General features: G+C 42.1%; 2 protein-coding genes across 9 annotated transcripts; one reads left to right on the top strand and one right to left on the bottom strand.

Annotated features, from left to right (window-relative positions):
* Positions 1-5,332: 5,332 nt before the first annotated feature.
* LOC124067252 (FAST kinase domain-containing protein 3, mitochondrial-like) lies at positions 5,333-11,139 on the top strand. Of its 2 annotated transcripts, XM_046404450.1 has the most exons (10): positions 5,333-5,476; positions 5,680-6,579; positions 6,715-6,865; positions 7,027-7,214; positions 7,963-8,131; positions 8,614-8,699; positions 8,837-9,008; positions 9,276-9,345; positions 9,435-9,549; positions 9,845-11,139. In XM_046404450.1, the coding sequence occupies exons 2-10, from the start codon at positions 5,710-5,712 to the stop codon at positions 9,941-9,943; spliced, it is 1,920 nt and encodes a 639-aa protein (XP_046260406.1). In that variant the 5' UTR covers positions 5,333-5,476; positions 5,680-5,709; the 3' UTR covers positions 9,944-11,139. The 2 variants fall into 2 exon arrangements, with proteins under 2 accessions (XP_046260406.1, XP_046260407.1); XM_046404451.1 differs by lacking the exon at positions 5,333-5,476 and having other exon boundaries at positions 5,489-6,579.
* On the bottom strand, positions 7,999-23,425 carry cfap65 (cilia and flagella associated protein 65). Of its 7 annotated transcripts, none has more exons than XR_006844710.1 (36): positions 23,275-23,425; positions 22,939-23,021; positions 21,846-22,015; positions 21,615-21,717; positions 21,193-21,359; positions 20,704-20,912; positions 20,252-20,388; positions 19,939-20,164; positions 19,567-19,835; positions 19,291-19,470; positions 18,897-19,132; positions 18,588-18,744; positions 18,310-18,438; positions 17,943-18,194; positions 17,702-17,841; positions 17,489-17,573; positions 17,229-17,375; positions 16,910-17,075; positions 16,628-16,756; positions 16,302-16,515; positions 16,057-16,185; positions 15,743-15,833; positions 15,494-15,579; positions 15,208-15,274; positions 14,845-14,967; positions 14,501-14,692; positions 14,063-14,221; positions 13,734-13,868; positions 13,401-13,517; positions 13,086-13,220; positions 12,953-13,003; positions 12,588-12,808; positions 12,262-12,390; positions 11,645-11,995; positions 11,407-11,541; positions 7,999-8,124 (listed from the first exon to the last, which is right to left on the bottom strand). XR_006844710.1 is itself a non-coding variant. In XM_046404444.1 (36 exons), exons 2-35 carry the CDS (start codon positions 23,017-23,019, stop codon positions 11,435-11,437), a joined length of 5,256 nt encoding a protein of 1,751 aa, XP_046260400.1. In that variant the 5' UTR covers positions 23,020-23,021; positions 23,275-23,425; the 3' UTR covers positions 7,999-8,124; positions 11,407-11,434. The 7 variants fall into 7 exon arrangements, 6 of the variants coding, with proteins under 6 accessions (XP_046260400.1, XP_046260402.1, XP_046260403.1 ...); XM_046404444.1 differs by having other exon boundaries at positions 11,407-11,507; XM_046404446.1 differs by lacking the exon at positions 7,999-8,124 and having other exon boundaries at positions 11,349-11,541.
* Between the last annotated feature and the right edge of the window lie 129 nt (positions 23,426-23,554).

Here is a 23,554-nt window from a genome sequence, read left to right as displayed (position 1 = left end):
TGCGTCTCGTGCTCCTCTCTGCCTGTTAATAAAAAAAGAGCGATTCCTGCTCGAAGGTACTTCAGCAGGACAAATGCTGTCCAACACAGGAGCTGGAACCAGAGTGCCCTGGTTTAATGGTCGTCTCGCTGTCCTCATCCCCTCTTTTTCCCATGATGCTATGTTGACCTTATACAGATTTGTTATCAACCTAAATCCCCCTTAGTTGTTTACTCCCTGGCTGTTTCATCTTCTTCAATCACATAACTCATAGTAGAGATATGTGACTTGTCCTTCCAGCATGTATAATACATCTGTAGGGACTTATTTCAGTGTTGTAAAGGAGAACGCCCTGATAGATACAGGAGCCTCAATAAGAGCTGCCAACAGTGCATTTTTCAGTCATTACATTTAACTTATAATATTGGTTTTGTTTTGTAAGATATTTTGCGGAATGAAAGGGGTGAAATATAGGCCTGTGATATTGCGTAGGAATGTCAGGGGTGAAACAGGAATTTACTTGTGACATGACAAAGGTTGGACTCATGATCTCACAGCATTGCATGGTCCAGAAAGAAACAATTCAACAAATGTTTGATGGATGGATTCATGGTCCCAGTGATGAGACTTACTTTTCCTCCAACACAGCCATTAGCGTGACACTTTTCGATTTGAGAAAAAATATCTTGAAAATGTTTGCATGGATTTCCATAAAATTTGGTGCAGCCTTTTATGTGTCTTAGGTCTGAATATTTAGCATCATCAGACTCAGATATATTTTGTGTTCAGTGCTAATTAGAAGATGTTAACGTGCTTAACTACGATGGTGGACGTGGTAAACAGTGCCACAGTGGATATACTGTTCTGGTACACTATGTAGACAAAAGTATCAGGATGGGGCTGTTTTTCCAGGGACTGGGCTTGACCCTATACTTCCACTGTAGGGAAATCTTAATCCTTCAGCATACCAAGTCATTTTTGACAATGCTGTGCTTCCAACTTTATGGCAACAGTTTAGGGGAGGCCCTTTTCTATTCCAGCATGACTGTGGCCCAGTGCACAAAGCAAAGCTCCATAAAAACATGGTTGGATGAGTTTGGTGTGGAAGAACCTGACTGGCCCACACAGAGCCCTGACCTCAACCCCATCCAACACCTTTGGGATGAAATGGAGTGGAGATTGTAAGCTTGCATTTTGGTCAAACATCAATGTCTGGCCTCACAAATGCTCTACTGTGTGAAAGGGCAAAAATTCCCATAGAAACGTTCCAAAATCTTGTAGAAAATCTTCCCAGAAGGCTGGAAGCTGTTGTGGCAGCAAAGCTGTCTTTAGTTGTATTTAGAATGCAATGTCATTAAAGTCCCTGTTGGTGTAAAGGTCAGGTATCCCAATACTTTTGTCCATGTAGTGTACATTGTTATTATACTGCAGTGTGTCATACAATCTTGCGTGAGAAGACTTATCTGAACAGAAAAAAAACTGATACTAAATACTAAAATTGGTTGTAATAACTTATGGTTTCCCCTTGGGTCTGTCACTGATTGAATTGAGAGAGCATTGGTCAGGGTTATGAAGTGTTCCCTCCCTCCCTCCTCCACGTAGGAAAAGCTAACAGGCCTAACCCCTGTCCTGCCACACCTATCATACACAGGCAACACACACATTCCCCCTCTCACACTGCTTTCATCTGGGCGTGAAATGGATTCCTACTGTCTGCCAGAATGCACCACCTATCTCTGGATGTGATTCTCTTTCACCCTCCTACTCTTTTCCTTTCTCTTTCTCTGTGCCACACGTGTGCCCTTTTGTTTCCACAGAAAAATGCCTCACCCAATCCATAAAGTCCACAAAACACATTCCCGGGTGGTTATGATCGAAAATGAGTAGAAATCCCATCAGAGCTAATATTTTATGTGACAACTTGAATTAGATCTAAATCAGAAACACATGATGGCCCTAACCTTTTTTTAAAACAAACCACAGTCATCCTTGGAATCCCCAGGAGAAAGGCATGTTCATGAAATACCTTCATAACTGGCACACACACACACACACACTCAAAGTGTGAGAGGCTGTGGTATAAAATATTGATACCTCCTGCTGCCACATGATTTTACATGTCCAGGAGCAGAAAGTTTGTTTTTGGAGAGGAAGGAACTGAGGCTATGCAAAATTATGGTCTTGTTACAGCAAGTAATGAAAGTAAACCCTGTTCCAGACAACTGCCTCTCTCTGAGAATGGCTGCAATCTGTCAACAAAAGCTTCATCATTTGGTGTGATTCAGATATATCCTGTGTTTTGTCTCTCATTGGGTTGGTCCAATGTCAGTTCAGTGACCCAATTATAATTGGACACACATTATTTGGACCTCAGCAACATGCAGACACTTGGAATTGACCAGTTATCTGGAAGAATAAACTGTAACTCCACAGAGATGATAAGGAGTTAAACCTGAAGCTTCCAGTGAACCAGGTACAGATTTGTTCTCCTTAAGGTCTAACTGACATCACATGAATTGCCAGAGGAATTTGAATTGTTCAAGTGATATCGGATAGAATCTCCATATTTGTACACAGGCAGAAAGAAGAGGAGAAAACACACAATATGGTGTGTCTGTGCTTAGCCTTCAAGTTTTTGCCCTCAAGTTTAGCAAACTGTCATTCATTTTGCTGCATGCTCCTATAAATTCATCTCTTGTTACACCCTTTTGGAGGATTATTTCACTGCTTTAGAGGCAGAGCTACAAAGAAAAAACCAAAGTCAAAACACAAGACTGAAAAAAACTTTTACATTCAGTTCATATTATAAATTTACAAGAGCTTTCTTTGATAGTCTTGATCGAGTTAATCAAGAATTGGACCCCGCAGCAGAGGTGGAATGTAACTAACTGCATTTACTCAGTAAGTGTGTTTCACTAGAAGGAAGTGAGTCAGAGGGAATTATTTCACTTTTTGCCCTTCTATATTTATTTGACAGGTACAGTTGACAGATCAAAGCAGACCTGTGGAGTTCTTGACAGCTGAGCCATGTTTAAGAGGGCACCTGCTGCGGCCGCTCCAGTGCATGTAAACAAGTACGGATGTGCACAAGCGCATGGGCGACGTGATGTATGCTCTGCCAACGGACTCATGCTATACCACTAACCTACAGGTGGCGATATGCGGCAATTTGCCAGTAAAAGCAGGAAGAAGAAAAGTGCAAGCTTGCAAACATTAATGTTTTGTTTACAAAACTCTATAGGGTACCTTTAAGGTAAAATATAATATCAGCTAATAACATATGATGCATTCTTTCAGATTGAACTGCCCAACAGTTTAGAAAAAAGGTTAAAAGAGCAAAAATGGTGTTTACATGTTGCAATAACAATGATAATCAAATGATTAAACATAATATGGGAGACTCTGATGTGGCTATAGATGTGTTTGTGAAAATCTGTCCTGCAGACACTTTCTCAGGATAAGTGAGTATAGCCAATGGATGGATGCATGGCTGGATAATAATATAACACTTTTAATATGAGTCATTTTCATGTAAAACTTTTAAATACATTTTTAATGATTGTATTGTTACTATTACTTAAGTAAGAGATCTGAATACTCCTTCTATGAATAGCTTTTGTGGGGGTGGACAATATAATGAGAACAGCTGCCTAAGAGGGCACCCAGGCCGTTTTTACAGCTTATGACATCAAACCTGCAGCAGCTAAATGTCCCTTTTAAACAGAATCAGAGCTGGGGACATGAGAAGTCCTGACTGTGCGTAAACCTTATAACCCCTTTACTGATTAAATGTTTTGGATCTTTTAAGAATTTGAATTTAGTATCACGAGACGAAACAATTTAACATCTTCTGTCAAGTTTCAAAACACAGGAGTATTGATGTGATTGAGTTGGGTTCCCGGCAAAGTTAACCATTTGGACTGTGTTACTTTTAATCCAATAGCAGCAATAAGTTAGGCGGGACGGGGACAGAGCGGACGTGTTCTCCAAATGCGTCACATCCATTTGTGACTAATGATAACATCACAACTGAACTTTTGATGATTAGATTAGATTTTAGCCAAAGCCTGGTGAGATGCTATTCCTGAACGCTTGGTGTGCATGTGGATAGATGTGTGTGTCAGCATGTGTTTCCACTGTGTTAACAACATTTTGTAAGTTTCCAACACTTTTGCCAGTTTCACTCACTAGCACTAGGAAGTTTCGTCTTTGCAATATTTTTTTAACGTCCATGGAAACATACAGGAGGTGTAGTAAGATTTATGATAGCAACACAGATATATTTTCTCAAGAAAAGAAAACTTACATAATTTTATACTCACTCTTCTACTGTCCTCTCCCAACACACACGGAGTGACTATGCTGTGTGATTCATCAGCATTACCGGCAGAACAGTAACTTTATTATAACAGATCTTATCTACTCTGCCATGCTCTCCATTTGAAAGCTCTGGGTCTTTTTACTCTTTCTTCTTTGTCCAACTTGTGTCCAGAGGGCTTTGTGGTGTTGCGAAGAGATAGAGGGGGAACCAGCCAGATGGGTAACACACACACACACACACACACACACGCACGCACACAGGGACTCGCACTCAGATCGGCACTGAGATATGGGGTGCAGATGACTTTTGGATCAGCCTTCGTTCCCTTTGCTGTGTCTCACCAGCCACACATGTGCACACAAACAGCACTAGGCGCACACACTTTTCTAACAGGAGCACATTTCAGCACTGAAAACTCCAATATCAGGATCTGTGCTCATCAAGTCCTCCCTCTTTTAACAATTCAGTAGTCTTTCTGTGTTTAGAGGGTGTAGAGGGCTTAATGTCTTAGCTAACTGTGATCTTGTTTCCAAACAGATCAACAGAAGCACAACCTTATTCATTAAGTCATTCATTAAAAAAAACATGCAAAGATTTTCTACCTAAACGTGTGCTCTGCAAGCCTAAAACACCTGCATTTCAGACACAGTATATATCAGAGCACAATCTGTGATTTCCTGTCATTTATCTGATAAAAACAAATGACAGAATGTGGATAACATTAAGCTCAGTTGTGACTTAAGGACGTCAGTGTGAACTATGAGCTGAGACAGTTTGTTTGTGTATAGCACCATCTTGTGGGAATTGGTAAAAGCTGTTGTAGAAACTGCCTACAGAACCGGGAAGTTGAAACGATTCAGATATAAATAAAAGGTCTCAGCCTTTATGTCAGTGAAAGTCCTACTAACTTACTGAACTGAAAAATTCAAGTGATTTTTATTATTTATCTGCTATCTGCTAATTGTGCAGTATTTTAGTTGTGCATTAGTTGTCCCTCCTCGCCTCCCCGTCAGAGCGGCAGATTTTGAGCAGACTACATAACGTGCAGTTCGCCTGCAGTATACCGACCGGCCACATGGTGGCAGCACATGTCTTACACAACCTATTACCAAACGCTGAGGGTGAGTTCTGTAACATGTCGCAGCACCGCTTCATAACACTCCAGTCACGCTGAAGGTAAGTCGTCTACATTGTGAAAGACAGAGTTAAATTACATTGTTAATTCAGTTTATTTCACTAATAACTAAGTGTAAAATTATATGAGTACAAATCTACTCCATTCATTTTCTTTGCTGTCTTTCGCCCGTCTGTTGACTTGACAAAGTTGGACGCTGTGTGTAAAATCATGTAAAAGCACTAACGGCGACTTTTCTTGTCAGTGTGGTTTGCTGAGACAGGAAGATACCACAATGAAGTCCGTCGCCTGTATCTCATCGTCAGTCAGAGCGGCGTGTCAGCACACCTCCGCTTGTTTTCCCCGAGATCGTGGTGTGATCCTTTGCAGTCCAGTGGGCAGATGCTCTGATGGCGATTTTGCCAGCCGGACTGTAGTTTCGCAACTTGCGCGAGTAACTGACGTGCGTACTTTTCACGGCACGCACGTGGACGCAGCGGTGGTCCAGCAGGTGAGAGCAGCCCGTCTCCCCACCCCGGTGCCCAGACCAGGGAAAAGAGAGGATGAAGTGACCGTGTGCCAGCTTGGCATACGGATGCCACCTAGATCCGTCCCACACCCCTCTCCATACAGCCCATACACCAAACCACAGAGCAATGCAGCTGCACTAGTCAGTATCCAGTCTCTGTTTACAGGGGAGGGGATCCCTGAGCTGTGCTCCAAGCTGGCAGCCTTCCCCAGCAATGACAGGGCAGAGGGACTGGCCACTTTACTCGGAGCATGTGTTGAATTTGGCTTGGACGCCCACAGCCCTCTAGTCCTGAGACTGATAAATGAGTGCCTGGAGCTCCTCTCCAACAGGGACATCGGGGTGGCACAGCTCTGCCACATGGGTGAGGTGGCATACGCCCTGGAAGGCAGTCAGTCAGCCATGGTGAAAGAGGTCCTGGACTCCTTAGGTGTTGCTGTAGAAGAGGACATCATCTCTCCCAGCGAGGCTGCCAGAGTTTATTCTCTGCTCGCTCTGTGTTACAGTCCTGCCAGCCAGCAGCAGACACTCATGCTGTCCACTTTGCACAGGCACACTCAGAGGCTAGTCCACAAACTGAAAGCTGGTCAAGTCAGCGATATACTGCAGTCCCTGTTGAAGTTACCACAGAGGCAGGTAGGTCAAGCAGCCACCTCTTAGCCACCTTGATTTGTTATGTGGCATGAGATTTCGCTATTTTCTCACACCTAAATGTTTATTAATGCTCTGTAAATGCAAGCTGGGGGATGTTAATGATATTTGTTTTCTCAGGCCATCTCCTTGGTACTGTGTCTGAGTCACAGAGCATCACGGGTCTTTAAAGCTTTCAGCGACAGTGAAGTTATTAAAGTGCTCTCTGCACTGATGATCCTGGGACAGCACGATGAAGAGCTCCTGGCTGCTATGGAGAAACACCTCCCAGGTGGGATTTACTTTCCTCAAATGGGCTTATGCAAACAGATTTCATAGTGTTCTTCACACATGGTCTCTTTTGAGTCACAAGGATGTTTGTGCTGCTTGGCAGAAATGAGCACAAAACAAAATTCAATATTAATCTGGAAGTTGTGTTCTGTGCATGTTCAGGGAGGCTGGAAAAGTGTGATCCGGAGGTGATCAGCACCGTCATGGAGTACTGTCTGCAAATGAGGTGCCGCTCCGAGCTGATCTTTGAGGCAGTGGCTGAGAACTTTGTCTGCCATGCTGAAAGGCACACCACCCTTCAGATAGCCAGACAGATAGTCGCTATGGGAAGACTCAACTATCTGCCACAGGTGAGTGCTAGCTGTGATGCTGTAACACTGCATATTGTCACAAAGTACGGCGTTGCTGATGCAGAGAGCTGAACCCCGATGCAGAGTCTCAAATTGGGAGGCAGGCCGAGGTCCTAAAACAATATTCTTTTATTTAAATCAAAGAACTCAAAAAACCTTGCACACACTTACTGTGGTGCTTGGATCAACAAAAAAAACTACAAAAAGCTGTGGCAAAAACATGGCGAGACGAGACAAGAAAATCCCGGCTTGGATACATGTAGACAAAACAACAACCTGACAAAGAGTGACGGGGAAGACGAGGACTAAATAGACAACATAACAAGAGACAGGTGAAACATATTAAGGGAGGAGAAAGAAATCATGATAGACCAAAGCAAAGTTACATGAAACAGACACATATGGGAAGTGATGCTTTCAAAATAAAACAGGATATGACAAAAACGTAGAACCTAATACATGAAAACACATGACAAGACAACATGAAACACGGCACATGGACTAAAAACTAAAAGACAAAGCATAACTTAAACACAAGGTGTGACACATAGAAATCAAAGACTGTACAACAGAATCAGCAGTATATAAAGTGTATTTGATTATTGGAAGATACACATCTGCAACTATGGATCCATTTAAAAGCTAATAATAGTCAAAATACTTAAGGATGATCAGTTAGTTTTAGAAACATAGTGTCCATTACTACTGAAAATAGACTGTTCTAATCAGTCTGTCCTTTACTCCTCAGTGCTCCAGCCAGATGTTCAAGAAGCTGGAGAGCATTTTGTCAGCAAGGTTTTCCCAGTTCCAGCCTCGCTGTCTGATAGAGGTGTTGCACGCCTGCATCCACCTGGAACGCTTCCCCCTCAACTTCATGTCCAAAGTCTTTAGCCCGTACTTCCTACAGAGACTGCAAGGTATGTGTAAAGCGAGAAAGAAGGTTTGTCACGCTGTCCTTCGATCAGGTGTTCCTTCCTGTCTGAGGAGGATACAGAACGGACACGAGTGTCGGGATCGGTTGTGTCCTTCGTCAAATGTCGGCACACCATGAATTCTGCCTTTATCAAGTTTGCAGTTTGCAGTTTTTGTTTGTTACATTTACTTTTAAAGTGAATTCAAGATATTTTAAAATATGTGAATAATGTAGGCATTAAGAAAGCAAACTTAATGACAGTTGACCCTAACTAACTAACTAACAGTTGTATTGGGTTGCGTTACTTTGTACAGGTGTGCCACTCTCAGGGATGTTTTAATATTTGCAGTAGTTTTTGTTGCTAAAAAAAAAAAAAAAGCTGTTATACAGAAGCTATTCATCTATAGCAGGTGGATGTACAACGTGTTAGTGTGCAGTATGTATGTAATGTCTGTGATATAAGCTGTCCTTGTCTGTCTTATACAGCACAGGGAGAACCATTGGACAGAAATGCATGGGGACAACTGACACAGCTCCATCTCTCCACCATATTAGAGTGCAGCTCTTACTGGGTGAGCATCTCAGAACCTAATAAAGTCACAGAGTATTTACAGTAGCTGGCCAGTGAATTAAGCATAATCATTGTTTTTTTCATTTGCCTTATTGAAAAATGACAATATTGAACTCTCCTTAATGCCCGCCTTGTCAGGGTCCCAGACTGCCCCACTTCCCCCACATGAAGAAGTTTTCCTCTGTGGATGAGGCCTTTGAAACGCCTATGGAGAGTCTGTTGTATAAACAGGTCAAAAGGTCACTCACAAAACTGCTGGGGGGAAAGTTTTACTCTACCAAGATTTTAACTCCGACTGGATACACTATAGGTAAGCACAGTGCTCCTGTGAATACTAGAATGAGGAGCCATAGAGAAGGTCTGTGTACAGGGTCCAAAATTTTGTGCTATGAGCCCGGCAAGTAATAACCATACAACTAAATGATCAAAATGAGGAAATATCAATTTAATGCAAAAATTCAAAAAAGATTTCACCACGTGGCTCATTTGGTTAGTGGCTAACCTGAACTCTGCTTGCTTTATCGCACCTTGTTGCTCTTTCTGTACTCACAGATACCGTGTTGTTTTGCTTTTTTAGATGTGGAAATATGCCTGGATGACAAGGGATATGTCCTGCCTCTGTCTCAGTGGGATCACACTTACAAAAGGTAAGACAGTGCAGTGACATGTGCAGTTTAAAGAATAAAGATCAGACTAACTCGCCAAACATTCATTTCCATCTCTTGTCCTTGTGTAGGATGGCACTGTGCTTGGATGGTGAAAGCCGCTTCTCCAGCAACACAAAACACCTACTGGGAAAGGAAGCCACTAAAAGGAGACACCTCCGCAGGATGGGCTATGAGGTGGTGCAGGTACGCTTGAGAAAATTATTTCCACAAAGATCACTGCATTTCAGCACCACAGTTCTGTTAATTTGCAGCGTCATCTTGGTGAACTGTACAGTTATGTTATCCAGTATGTTTCCTCTAACTTTTTAATTAATTAATTTTTAATTCATGGAGTGGTGTTTAATTTCATTGTGAGCTCCACTGTCAAGAAACAGGTCAAGAAAATTTGACGATGTTGCGCATCAAGGCGCAGTTATTCCAAGAAAAGTTGGTTGCCAATAAAATACTCAAAGAGATCTCTGTTTCTTTTCTCTTCCAGATCCCATACTTTGAGTTTGAGAATCTGAGAACACAGGAGGAACGGGTCCAATATCTTCACAACAAGATCTATCCCACCATCTTCAAGTTCAGTCACTAGTGTCATGTCCCCCAAGAAGCTGGGTACAAACTCAACCAAAAATTCCTTAGGGACTTTTAAGATAAGATAAGATGAAGTTTGTTGATCCCACAGCGGGGGAAATTCACTTTTCATGGCAGCTCACAAGAAGAAGAACAGAGTGCAAGAAGCAAAATGTTTCTGTACAACTCAGCCAATTTTCTAGTGAATTAGTACGGGCACTTGGGTGAGTGATTGTACAATGTGAAGAAGACACAAGGCATGGTAGCCCATGTCAAAGCTGTCTTATTGGAATGAAGAGATTGAATGTCAGTAATTTGTCTTTATTAAATGATTTTAAGAAGAGTAAGCTGAATAATGAAATGCTGTTGCTAGAGAGGGTTAGTCTCAACATGCTTAAAATGCTACTTCTCAGGCCATTTGTGTGACTCTATCTCTCATATGTGCACCTTAGAACCTGAATTTAGAAATATTTTAAAGGCTACAGTTACAGTGACTTAGTTCAGGAAGCACCATTTTGATAAAATACTGGTCATTTTTGTATTCTGCTGTTGAATTCATTATTTTGTTAACGTCCATTTAACATATTTAACATATTTAACAATAGTGACTATTAATTTGATTAATTTGAATGCAAAATATAAGATGTAAATATTGAGGGAGTGAGTGGTGATGTGGCTCCAGCCTTTGTCTTCTGTGTGCTTTTTTGTGCACTATTTGGGTAGGAAAAGAAACGTAACCTCACTTACCAGACATAATATTCAAAATCGAAGTGAAATGTACATGGGATGTAGGAACGTTACATAGAATATACTTTTATTTAATGTTTGAACATGTACGATAACCCTATCCTTTGGTCTGCTGATTGATTCTTCTAAGCATGAAAATTAATACAACATGTACAGCACGCAAAGTCTAATTATTTCAACCGATATCTATTGTAGAAAAAATATAGAATAGATTTACTTTTATCAGCCAATGAATAGCAGCTATGAAGACATTCCCCTGCTGTACCATAACCCATATTGCAACTGACTGCTATTGATTTGATCAGGAAGACAAATGTAATAACACCGTGAAAAAATGTAATTAAGGTCTAAGATTAAAAAATGAGAGGACTAAACCTGATATGCAAAAAGTAAAGTACAAATGTTTGTTGGTAAACAGTGTTTTGCTGTACTATTTGTGAAGTCAAACAAAGTCAATATTTAAATATATTTCTGTCCTTTTTTTATGCTCACACATACACAGTTCTTAATCTTGTAAGTTTTACTGCTTCAGCTTTGTCTAACACGTGTACAAAACGTCACATAAATGCAACAAGAAACAAATTCTAGTATATACGGCATCCTCGTAAATTGAGGGTTCAGAGGAAAAAAGGATGGATGGCGCTGAGTGGGATACAGAAGAGCTACAGGGTCATGTGTCACAGAACACAGAAAATCTAAGTTTGACTTTAATGAACACATTAGAAAGAAACGGACCTCTTGGAAGTTGGGTAGACGGTGAGGATTAAAACGCTGCTGGTTCCTCTCTGTTTTGCAGGTCTTCTCCCTCCTCCTCAGCCACAGCTTTGGACTTCCCTCTGGTTCAAATGGAACACCCAGACTGTTAATCTGCTGGTGTAATATTGTGTTTCTGAATAATGCAACAAATATAGGAAGGAGGTGACACTGCTGGTGTTACTGCAGGTGTGTGAGTGTGCAATGTGTTTCTCTTCACCTGGTAGAAACAGGTGGCAGGATAACAAAGCGTGGGTGTGCTGTGAGGACAAGCTCTCCTCTGACAGCTTCCATCATCAGGTTCTGGAGGGTATTCAGTAAAATATTCTCACTTATGTCGGCAGGCACATGCGCGCTGAACAGTGTTTCCTGTGTTTGAGGCCTGTTTCCCGAACATCCTGCAGTCCCTTCACTGTCCACTTCTTTGTGCTGTTCCCTCTGCTCAGCCATTGTCTCACTCAACAGAATCTGATGCTGGGGTGAAGAGGATGGAAAAGGTGGGTGGTAGGTGATGGGCTTGGATGCGGAAGTCATCAGAGACTGCGTGAAGGCAGGATCATCAAGTATGCCACTGGCAAGGGAGAGAGGAAGACACATAAGCACATACACAAACAAAGTTGTTAACTGAACAAACTAGAAGCATCTACATAACAGCTACTACAAAACTCCACGTAAGGCACGTATGTCTAGATTCTCAGTCATCCTGGTTATCTTGTGTAGAAGGGCACAAGCTGGGGCAAAACTCCATGTAATATCAATCAGGTAAGTTGACTCCAGATTGTCGGTCAGAGTGGACGTCTGAATTTAAATTTAACTGGATGTCAGGATGAGTGTTACCTGAGCAGAGAGATGAGTACGTGCGTGGTGATGTCTCTCTCAAGGTCATGTTGTGAAGACAAACGGGCAGGGACGGACGAGCTTGAAAAAGTGATTTCAGGTTGTTGGGACATGACTGACTGGAGGCATCTTAGGAAGACAGCACAACACACAAAAGGTTTCTTCTACTACATTAAGAATGGAGATGAGGTTCTGAATTCGAAACAGGGATCGCAAATTCCTACATCTTAGAAGTTTCTGTATACACATGTATAAAGGACATTCCTATGTAAAAGTTGCGAGAGTTCAGTCTGTCTGTAAATGTAAATGATGAAATAATATTTTACCTATAGTGCTTATTGAACTGGTCAGGGAAGTACTTAATGTACTCCAGAAGTCCATAGGAGTGTGCTGTAACACCCAGGTGCAGCTTAGCAGGTTGGGGGGGTTTAGGGCGCCTCCATACTGTTGCTTTTTCCCGTTGTGCCCGATGCTCAGCTCTTGTTACCTTTGTACATACAGTGGCTACTGGTTCACAGCTACCACTGGTACAGATAGGAGGAAGAGTCTGGAGGGAAGAGACAGTTAGACATGAAAGTACGGTCAAAATGAAGCTCTGCCTTATATAAACTCTAAAAGTCACATTTATACCGCATGTGTACAAATGAATTTAATTACACTAAAAAACCTATATTTACAGTACATGGACCACCTTATATTTCCTGAGTGGAGGTCCTTTTCTTACTGGAGCTGCAGCAAGTTCCTGTGATAAGACAAAAGGTAAATATGCAGAAGAAGACAATCACATCTCAGTCCAAATCATGGCTTAGAAACTGAAAAATGACCTCATCTGTCAGAACTAATTGGCTTTCTGTAAGATTTTTGTCTGTGATAGTGAATTCATCTTGCTGTCTCTGTTTTTTTTCCTCCCAACACTGCAAAGCATCATGATACCGAGTCAGTGCAGCTTCCTGAATAACCTGGAGAGGAGAGGAAAGGAGAGGAGGGGAGAGGAGAGGGAATGTGTATCATCTATAATTTACGGAAAAGCATACATTTAACCAATAATCTGCAAACCAGGACAAACATTTTGTTGAATATTGGACTTAAATTTACAAAACGTAACAGTTAATGCAGTTTTAGATGCACTGCTGTGGTACCTGACAGATGATATCTAGTTGATAGCAAGTGGGGTAGTCAGTAGAAGTGAAGGTAAGGACACACAGGGCACTTTCCCCTGGACATAGACTCCCTCGCTCTGGATGGATCTGCACCACCTGAACAAAGAGCCTTTATGTCAATCTTAACGAAATAACCAAAGGAGAAAAATACGGCAGAATCACTGATATATAACCTGTGTGTATCTGTGTGGTCTGTTACATACAATCCAGTGCAAAGTGGGCAGATTTGTTTGTTTCTTCCTCAGAATGGTGACATTTACACACACACATATAAAATGTTATTCTCCAGTGACATACTACACCTTCCTGTACCTGCTGATTGCTCTTGTCCCATGTATAGACGACAGTGTCTGTGTGGGACACATTAGTCAGGAAGAAGATTCTTGAAGATCGTGAGCACACAGGGATGTTGCCTAGAGAGACGGTGTCCTCAGACAGGAATACTACCTACACACACACACACACATATATATACACACTGAGTGGAATTCATACAATCTCAAATGGTACAGATCTCTACCAGGTGTGTATGGGGGCATGGCCTGGTGAAAATAACAAAAACTTCTAAGGAGGGGATGCTGGTATTCAGCAGATTTAACTTAAATGAAAACATGATTTAAAAAGACAAGAACTACTCTTACCTGTCCTGGGAAGGGCAGCCTCTGGACGCAGGGTTCCAATGCCTCAGTATCACTATCATTGAAGGAGTCTTTGGAACCCAGTGCAGGAGAATTTAATCCACATCCTTCAAACCTCACCAGAGTGGAGTCACCATCCTGAACATGAATAGGAATATCCATCTGGTGATACACAAAAGCAGATATGACTTAAAATCACAGCATATTTTGCAAGTGGTTAATATGGATGGATGTGTCATTATTCTGAATAAATTTATTAATTTATGTTGTTGTTCAGAGTGTCTGTTCCAGCTTGATTGTAATGCTACAGAGAAAACAAGTACAGTTTAAAGAAATATGGTGCCAACAATCAAAGCTACCCAAAACCAGTTGTATGAAGGGCTTAATGGGTCAGTGGTAAGAGATCGACTGAGGGTAGGCAGAGTTTGGCTTGATCCGTACGTGGTACATCTTAGCCTCTAGTGGAGAAAAGATCCATTCCAGCATAGCAGTCGTCCCAGGTGGAACCTCTCCCTTTGGGCTGAGGCAACACAGCACCGGATGGTTAAAGTTGTCCACCTGTAGCTGAGCCAAAACAGCCAGGTCCACCTCATAACGGACTGGCACTGCACCACCATTGTGTAGTTCGCACACCTGCAGCACAAACAAATACATACAAAAGTCTCAAGATAAAATGGCTTAAGTTGATAATAGGACAAAAATTTATTCCAGAACTGGTGGTCAGTTGCTACTTAGTAGATCTAACTGAACCCGGTGTTCCCCTCCAAAAGAAAGGAAACACACACCTGCCTCGGAGGAGTGCAGCCACCAATAGTTACAGGAGTGAAGACATGTCGCTTGGAGGCAAAGTGGACATACGGTCTGTCTCTCTCCACCGTCACCCCCTGAAAGTTTATCTGCACACAGACCTCAACATAAGCACATTAAGTTAACAAAAAATATTTATTAAATATAAAGAGTTCACGGTACTTGGTCATATATTATATTACTGTTTTTTCAAAACAAAAAAGAAAACTGTAGAATAGCACTACCTCAGTTAATTACAGAAAAGAAACTATTGAAATTTGAATTTTGGTTCTATCAGTATAGTCAAACAGATATTATTTTTATGTTGTGTAGCCTTGTGTAAATGTGGAGTTCTGTCTCACCAAGAGTTCTCTGCCATAAGAAAGTTTGAATACGACAGGAAATCGATTTGTCCCAGGAAAGTTATGGCTGTGAAGAACAAAGCTTAGATTATTTCTGAAACACTTTATTAGTGTAATATGATGTGTAGAAGAGCTGCATTCTGCCAAGAAAAACATAATCTGTATAGAATTCCCTCCCGTGTCAGAATAATTTAATAAATAGCTAAAAGCTCAATTAATATTGATTTTAGGAAGCTCTCTCTCTCTCTCTCTGCGGTACTGCTGCATTCTTGCAGTGATGTCTGACCTGTAGCTGAAGTGTACTGCCCTCTGCTGGCCAGGGACTAAAGTTCCAGAACGAGGAGAAATGTTAAACAGATGGTTGTCCTGAACCTGCCAGTGAGATAAAGATATCTGTGTTTTGTGTCTTTGTAAATCACATGTACAAACAAAATGACCATATTTTCAAATATGTGAATGTCAGTAATTTCAATCACACTGTTACATTTAAAATCATTCAATACTTTTAGATTTAAAAAAAAAAAACATCACTGACCTTCATTTGGCACAGCTCTGTGCTGCTAAACTCTCCTGTCTCTGCCCAATACTCCAATTCTATCTGTTGGTCCTCTGGAAACAAGAATGCCCTAAAAGTGAAATGAAGTGAAGGCCCAAAATCAAGCTCTGCTTGAAGTGTATATGAAGTGTACATTCAACATCAGTAAAATGATAAAATGATTATGTTATATATGACAGGCTGGTCTGTTATACTGGACTGCATGCTGTAATCCTCTACACATATAAAAATTTATCTCAGTTATCTCTGATTTGGACTGACTGCATTTTCTATAATCTGCTTTCTTGACTCACCAGTCCACAGGGATAGAACCAGGGTTGTGAAACATCAACACAAAAGTTGAGGGGTCTGAAAGCACGGGGGCAGCACTGAAGTTGAAATCCAACACGGTTTTAGTGAAGGTGGAAGGAGAAGAATGCAAACTAGAAACAGGATGCAAAGACAAGGTTAAACTCCAGAGATGTCTACTATGCAAGCATCATTCAATTCTCAATAAATAAAGACTGTGGATTAAAACAATTGAGTACAGTTACTCAACCTGTGCCTGGTGGGGGTTTTATAAGTGAGTTCTACAGGAGAGGGGTTGGAGAACAGATGTTCATTGAGGCTGTCCAATGAGAAGAGCTTCCAGAGATGCACCTTGCTAAGTTTGTCGACACTGCCACCACCGCATGCGTCAATCACCTTTAAGGTGGGAAATACGCCTTTAGCTTGCACTTCACAAAGTGCTTGGGGAGGGGATGACACAAACCCTGGGGGAGAGACAAGTGCAGATATAAAAAGCGAGAAAGCAGGAATTATCAATTAGCAAATTAGCAATGGCAGAATATATTTAGGTTTATCACGTTTGTCTTTGCTATCTACCGCTGGCATTCAATGTCTGGTAGCTGATGATCCACAAGTACTGGGCTCGTCTGTGTGGTCTGGCAGTGGATCGAAGTAGCATTGTGGAGTGTGAGGTGATGGTTCCCCTCTCACAGTCCAGCTGTAGGGCTAGCAGGGGCCAGATGGGACATATTTAGACTCTAAAACTCAATATTTTGGTTACACATACGAGACAGACAGCAAAGACTCCTCATTCTCCTTACTAACAAATGCATATCATGTACATGTAACATGAAAAATAAGGTGAACAAAAGTGAATACCACTTGGCACAGCCTCAGACTCATAAATAGGTTCCTCATCCAGATGTATCTGCTCTACAGACAGACAAAAGGAAACAGGGCAAGGGCTGTTGTTCACTAGCGGAATCTCAATTGACCGATAGCTTCCAACCAGAATATCTCCAATATCCAGAACTGCTTTCTCTGCCTGGGAAGGAAACAAACATCCACACACTGCTTAGTTCTGCAATTCAAGCTCCAAATGGTGAGTACAACAGCAGTGGAAATTTGGAAACTTCCAAACTGACATGCAATTCCAGCATGAAGACATACACATAGAATCACACAAAGACATCCGAACCTCTATGAAGCCTTTAGAGCCCATTCCCACCACTTTAAGGGTAAGTTGTGACTTGTTACATCCAGGTGTCTGCATCGGCCAGAAGGTGAGAGTGGGTTTGAGTGTGTAGGCTTTTTCCGCCAGTGGGCTGAAGGACCATAATTGAACCTGTAGTGCCAATGAGTCAAGACAACTGATTTTAAAAAAAGGTAAGAAAATTCTTGTTCTGATCAGTGGCACAGTCTCTGTAAATATATGTAATCACACTATCAGTCTCTCACTGAGCTCTCATTGGGATGCAGTTCACCAGCAGCTGGTTCAACAAAGATAAGCTCCTGGTCTGGCTCTGGAATGCTCCACTGGAATCTGTCATAAAGGACATTCACAGAAAGCAAGCTATAGACAACATTAATGATTCTGAGATAAATCCAGATTACAAACTTAACACTGAAAAATATCATAAACACAGCACTGGAACAAAAATCACTATCAACCGTAGAGGTAGCTGACTGAGGTTTCTGATGTGGTGGGAGCGCTCTGTCCGTGAGCCCACCGCTGTTGGGTGGAAATATAAGATACCATCTCCTTCCAGAGACACACACAGCTTTTCCAACACACTGACAACTGTCAGCTCCTAAAGGACACAAGCACAGATGCACAGATTGAAAAAGCTGCAAGAGCCATGTGCTGAGCGCTACTGTTTTTCTCCCTCTATGTTTGTGTGTATTCTAGTACCTTTGTGTGTTCAGCTGCATTGAGCTGAAGGTGTACACTGAAGCCCTGCTTGGGACTGTCTTCTGTGGAAGTTGTTCTGAGGGTGAGGATTTGGTGGTTGCCGGGCTGGATCAAACCACAGCTCGGCACTACAGACACAGATTCTGCCAAAGAAGGGTTTGAGCTGTGGTCCAAGCAGAATGTGAGGGGCAGGTCTCCACTATTCTGAAGGAGCACCATCCGATATGACAGAACACTGAGTGCTGGGAACACCTAGAAATGATAAAATATTTCACTTACTACTTCACAGAGGAGGCAAGTAAATACACAGAAAGAAAGAAAAAGATATACTTTAGCATTTGTGTTCTTTCTAGTGCTTGAGTCTCACCACTCGAGAGGGCTTCAGGGAGCAACATGGGATGAAGTGGTCTTTGCCTGGTTGAAAGGAGTGGCCTATGACTCTGACGGTCACACACCAGGGTGGACACAGCAGTCGCTCCTCCATGTGGTGATTATCCTGTAGAATCCAGAGAAGTAAGAGGACAGACTAGCAGAAAAATTTGTTGCACGACAAATTCTCTTTAGACAAAAGAGAATTTGCCTGCAGAGAATGGACATACGTCTGTTGAGAAAAGAAAATCAGCATCTCTCGATGATACACATTACTTTATAGTATGCAAAGCACTCGAGCTGCGCTGCGTGTAGGGTATTGAGCTGCTTGGGGTCGTAGTTCACTCTGAATGAGGTGGACTTCAGTGGAGCCAGGTCACATGAGAAGGGAGATACAGAGAATGGAGAGTCTTGGGCAGCAGTCCACACCAGGCTGGAGAAGAATCACATGCACCAGAAACCAGACTGAGCGAGAAAAGCAATAAAACTGACATACTAGTCAAGTCAAGTTCCACAGAGGCAAAAACAAAATGTTTGCGTGTAGTGCCACAGTGAGAAGCCACAGTCCAGTGCTTGCTGGGTTACCTCAGCTTCCCCTTGGTATGGTTGGTGATGGAGACAGAATGAGAGGATGTGGATGAAGTTGACAATGAGGAGGACATTTTGTGATTAAACAGTAGTTCACCGGGCACCACAGACACATGTGGAGATGATAAAGCAGAACTGGAGGAGAGTGGGTCAAACCACCCCAAGCAGGATTGGTAATATTCCTCCATGGGAGTTCTGGATGCAACACCAGCACTTTCTGGTCTCTGGTGTAACTGCAAGAAAATGACACAGAGAAAGAGTTAAAGAAACAATACTGATCCTATACTGTGTACTTTACTCATGATATCTGTTGTTCATAAGGGATTTAATGGTTTCTTGAATACTTGAACAGGAAAATCTGCACATCTTTCATCTCTCTTTGACACCTTACCTCCTCTAGAGGACCGATCACTCCCTGTCTGTCCCCCTGCTCACTGATACTGGGAGTGTCTACCAGGTCCTGTCTGCGGTACCACTGAAGCTTGTACAGAACCAGGTGCTCAGGTTTCAGTATGGCTGGTTGCTGCAGCTCTGAGTGACACGTACCAATAAGGTCAAGGAACATGGGGTCCTTCAGGGGAAATGAGGTAAGTAGACAAAATGAAGGGTTTGGAAGACGTTTGTGCCTGTGCTGTAAGTATGTTTGTTTCTGCATATTGGCTCCTACCCTGTGCAGAATGAGACACGCCACTCTTCTGTGATGTGCAATAGGCTGTGTGGGCCTATAGACTGCCTTTAGTGTGGTATGGCTATGCGGGCGCACAGTGCCACTTGCTGGCTGGATGTTGAACACACTGTGCCCATTGCAGTCAATGTCCCATTGGTAGATAGCCTCAGCGGGTGAAGAATTAATCAGTTCCACTGTCTGTACAACTGCTCCTCCTTCATCAACACAGCCAAAGTCCACCACAGAGGAGGACAATGAAACTTTGGGACCTAGTTAAAAAAAAAGAAAAATATTGTTTACCCATGTACCTAATTCACAATTCTGAGTTGCATTTTTAGATTGTGCATGTGTGTGACTTTCTGTGTCTCCTACCCACACAGTTTCCAGAAAGTTTAAGAAGAGTTTCCTTGAGTGCCCCTCTGCATTTTAGAGATAAGTACTCAATAGAGACAGTATCCACCACAGCAGGCGTATAGGTGACCATAACCCGTAATGATCCACCAGGTGCCACCTTACCCTTGGTCACATCACAGCTGAATTCTGACCCCAACAAAGGCACCAAATTAGACAGTCGGGAAAGAGAAAAAGACGCAGTTACCTGGAAGAGAGTCAAGTAAATAAAAATAAGAGTGAAGGTCAATTGAGAGTGTACATTTGCATTTGTTTATGTTTGTGCACTCCTCACAGGGGAAGGGTTGAAGATGTCAAAGTGTTTCTGCAAATTTTGGCCAACTACCACAGAGCCAAAGTGCAGCACTGGTCCACAGTCTTGTTTTTTATCCTTGGCACCTGGACTTCTCAGCTGAAGACATGGGTACTTGGCTGAAAAGGAAAGCAGAGGCAAGACAAGAGGCAAGTGAGAGAATACTGGCTCTGTTTTACTCCTCATCTCGTTTCGAACAGATTTTTGATAATACTGTACTGTATACCTGATTACCATATGGTTGAATTTATAATTCTGTTTTTACATATGGATCACAAACAGTGTCCCTGACAGTCATTGTTTAGGTAGTATATGGTACTGATTATGTGTCTGCCCATGCAGTCAAAGCTGATAACGGCTAATTGGTAACCTTTCAAATCTATCCAACTAACTGTATACCTGTGAAAAATCTGTGCATCTGCTAGTTATAGTACCTAGTCCTTCCAAGAGCACAGCACAGCAGCTCTCGGCCTTGTCCATGTCTTCTCCAAACCTGCAGAAGGCTTGTTGCTGGTACACCAGTGCCTCTTGTGGCTGGAAGACCACTGTGATATGACACTCCTGGCCAGGCTTCAATAGACCTTGCTCAGGCCTTAGCTGGAATGGTGGCGCACACTCCCACTGGAAGCATGTCTGGAGTTTACTATGGAAAGAGGAGTATGCAGAAAAATGGGGGAAAAAAAGAAAGGAATAGTGGGATTTATTAGAGAGTTTATTATTAAAGAGTGACAAGAAGTGAAAGGGAAGTAAAGGGTTTGACATAATTTTTCTGTCTTCTTACTACAAATCACAAACACACACATAAGAACGTGAATATCCAAACTCTACAGTCGTACAAAGCACTCAGCTTTATTCCTGATTCATCCCCAGGTTAATTGTGTCTCCTACTTTCCTGCATTAGTCTAAAACGTACTCATACGTACCTGACATTTCTGAGATGGAAAGTAGTATGTGAGGAGTGTTGAACAGCACAGAGCGGCAGCAGAACAGAATCTGGCACCTCCAGGGCATGACAGGGAATGGTGGCACGGAGGCATACTTGAAAGCTGCCATCTTTACCTTCAAACTCAATACTGTCTTCATATTCACACTGTCCCAAGCGGTCAGACAGACACACAAACAAAGACAGAGGACATGAAATAAGTAAAACTATTGCAAAGAAAAAAACAATGATGACCTAGAAGTGTCTTTTTTTTGCTGTAATCTTGATCACCTGTTCAGCCTAATCACTTGACAATTTTTAATAATGAGACTGCAAACTTATTTGACAACCATGGGTCACAGTACTATAAAAATCAATGATAATATCTACAAATAGATTCTGTATAAGTTTAAGGCATGTTACCCTCTGGAGTGGTCTAAAGGTGACTGGCATGGAGAAAGAGGTCCCTGGGCTGAGAACAACGGTCTGGGCAATCGAGATGGTGAAAAACTTGGACACTGGAGGCCTGTTAGGGGCAAAGACAATACAGCTTGTTGATATGTGGATTTTATCATAAACAGTTACCTGTAACTGTTTGCGTTTATGTAAACAAATGAGGTTACATGTTTGTATGCACATGTGTGTTTGTGGGACCTGACATGTAGCTTCTGCAGCTTGCTATGAATATTCTTTAACACTAATGTTTTTGTGAACTCTCGTTGCAGGTCCCAGTCCTCCCAGACGAGCTCTGACTTCATTTCCAACCCTAAGAAGCAGCTTCTTTGGCTAGATGCTTGTCGCTGGTGCTTTCCATCGTGTTGCCTCTGGTGGGTGTTGCACAAGATAAAGTTTTGGGAAAAGACATAGACAAATTACTTTTCAAGAAACTGCAGAAAAAGCCCCAAAGACATGAACAAAAACTCTGACACTATCTGACACCAGACAGCCATGCTGATAGCCATGTTATAAAGGCGTAATTCAGAAGTAATGTGGGATATATTGTGGGATAGTATGTTTTATGTGTCATTACATCAGAACAAGTCATAATACTTAGATGAGCTAAACATTATTTTGTTGCAGTGTCCACCAACAGAAACCAGCTAATATGTAACTATTCTAATTGTTTCAGGACCCAAAAAAATAATCTTATGTTAACTGTGGTACATTTAAATAAGAACTTGTATGGCGCATCCTCTTTGCCATAGCCCCTTCAGTAGCAACCTGTATGAAACAAGCTGATTAAAAGGAGCAGCTTTTTGAGAGATATAGACAAAGACTGTCGTGGCTCATGAACCATTTTGTTTATTATAGGATATAAGCTTATCAAATTTTAGAATATAGGTTAAGTAAAATTCACTGTCGCCTCATAGCAAGAGGGTTCCAGGTTCGAATCCCGGTCTGGGCCCTTCTATGTGGAGTTTGCATGTTCTCCCTGTGCCTGCGTGGGTTTTCTCCGGGTACTCCGGCTTCCTCCCACAATACCAAAAACATGCATATTAGGTTAATTGGCTACTCTAAATTGCCCCTAGGTGTGAGTTTGAGAGTGTGTGGTTGTCTGTCTTTGTGTGTTGGCCCTGCGATTGACTGGCGACCAGTCCAGGGTGTACCCCGCCTCTCGCCCGTAGTCAGCTGGGATAGGCTCCAGCCCCCCCGCGACCCTGACGGATAAGCGGTATAGAAAATGGATGGATGGATGGTTAAGTAAAATTTTGCCAAGCCGTTTCTGTTCAAACTTTAAGCTGGTTACTTTGATATCCTTCCCAGCGGTAGATGGCTTCCACGGCGCTCCTGAAACCAAGGGGTCAGGACCCCGAGCCTCAGCTAACATGACTGGAAAAAGAAAGAGGGCATTTATGTAGATATTTACAAACTATAAAACGTATAAAAAACGTTTCATGGTGACTGCCTGGCGTTTATCACAGATTTGTAATTTCAGCCAGCTGAAACATGTTACAGGCTCACTTGCTAAACACCACATCGATGGTGTTTGGCTAACACTGTGGTAGGAAGCTATCAGCTAAACGGACTAACGTTACAGTAAGGGAAACACGGCGGCTGGACTACGGGACGCGCGCATTCTTACCTTCTGTCAAATGTCAAATAATAAAGTTTGCAAGCTGCTGCTGTTTATTCCATTTGAGTCCTGGTTATGCTATTAGCAACAGGGAAGGGAACAGGTTTGAGAAGTTTGTCTGCCACAGAGTTACCATGGCAACAAGCAACCGTTTGTATCACCCTAGTAATTACGGCAACCGAGGATGGACAATTCAGGAACAGGTAGGATTTAGTTTTAAAAAATCTAGGGAGAATTTAAACTTAAGACATATAATGATATGAATTAAAGTTATTAAGATATTACCGTG

Source organism: Scatophagus argus, chromosome 11 (assembly GCF_020382885.2).
Source record: "Scatophagus argus isolate fScaArg1 chromosome 11, fScaArg1.pri, whole genome shotgun sequence".
Classification (NCBI taxonomy): Eukaryota; Metazoa; Chordata; class Actinopteri; family Scatophagidae; genus Scatophagus; species Scatophagus argus.
This window is presented reverse-complemented; position numbering and strand designations above follow the sequence as displayed.

What these genes read in the sequence shown, in the direction of transcription:
- LOC124067252 (XM_046404450.1), top strand. Translation starts at nt 5,710, where the DNA reads ATGAAGTCCGTCGCCTGTATCTCATCGTCAGTCAGAGCGGCGTGTCAG. An exon ending in GACTCAACTATCTGCCACAG is followed by an intron (nt 7,215 to 7,962) that starts GTGAGTGCTAGC and finishes TTTACTCCTCAG; the next exon opens with TGCTCCAGCCAGATGTTCAA. An exon ending in TCCGACTGGATACACTATAG is followed by an intron (nt 9,009 to 9,275) that starts GTAAGCACAGTG and finishes TTGCTTTTTTAG; the next exon opens with ATGTGGAAATATGCCTGGAT.
- cfap65 (XM_046404444.1), bottom strand. Translation starts at nt 23,019, where the DNA reads ATGTTAGCTGAGGCTCGGGGTCCTGACCCCTTGGTTTCAGGAGCGCCG. An exon ending in AAAACCCCCACCAGGCACAG is followed by an intron (nt 16,186 to 16,301) that starts GTTGAGTAACTG and finishes TCCTGTTTCTAG; the next exon opens with TTTGCATTCTTCTCCTTCCA. An exon ending in AATTAGTTCTGACAGATGAG is followed by an intron (nt 13,004 to 13,085) that starts GTCATTTTTCAG and finishes GTCTTATCACAG; the next exon opens with GAACTTGCTGCAGCTCCAGT.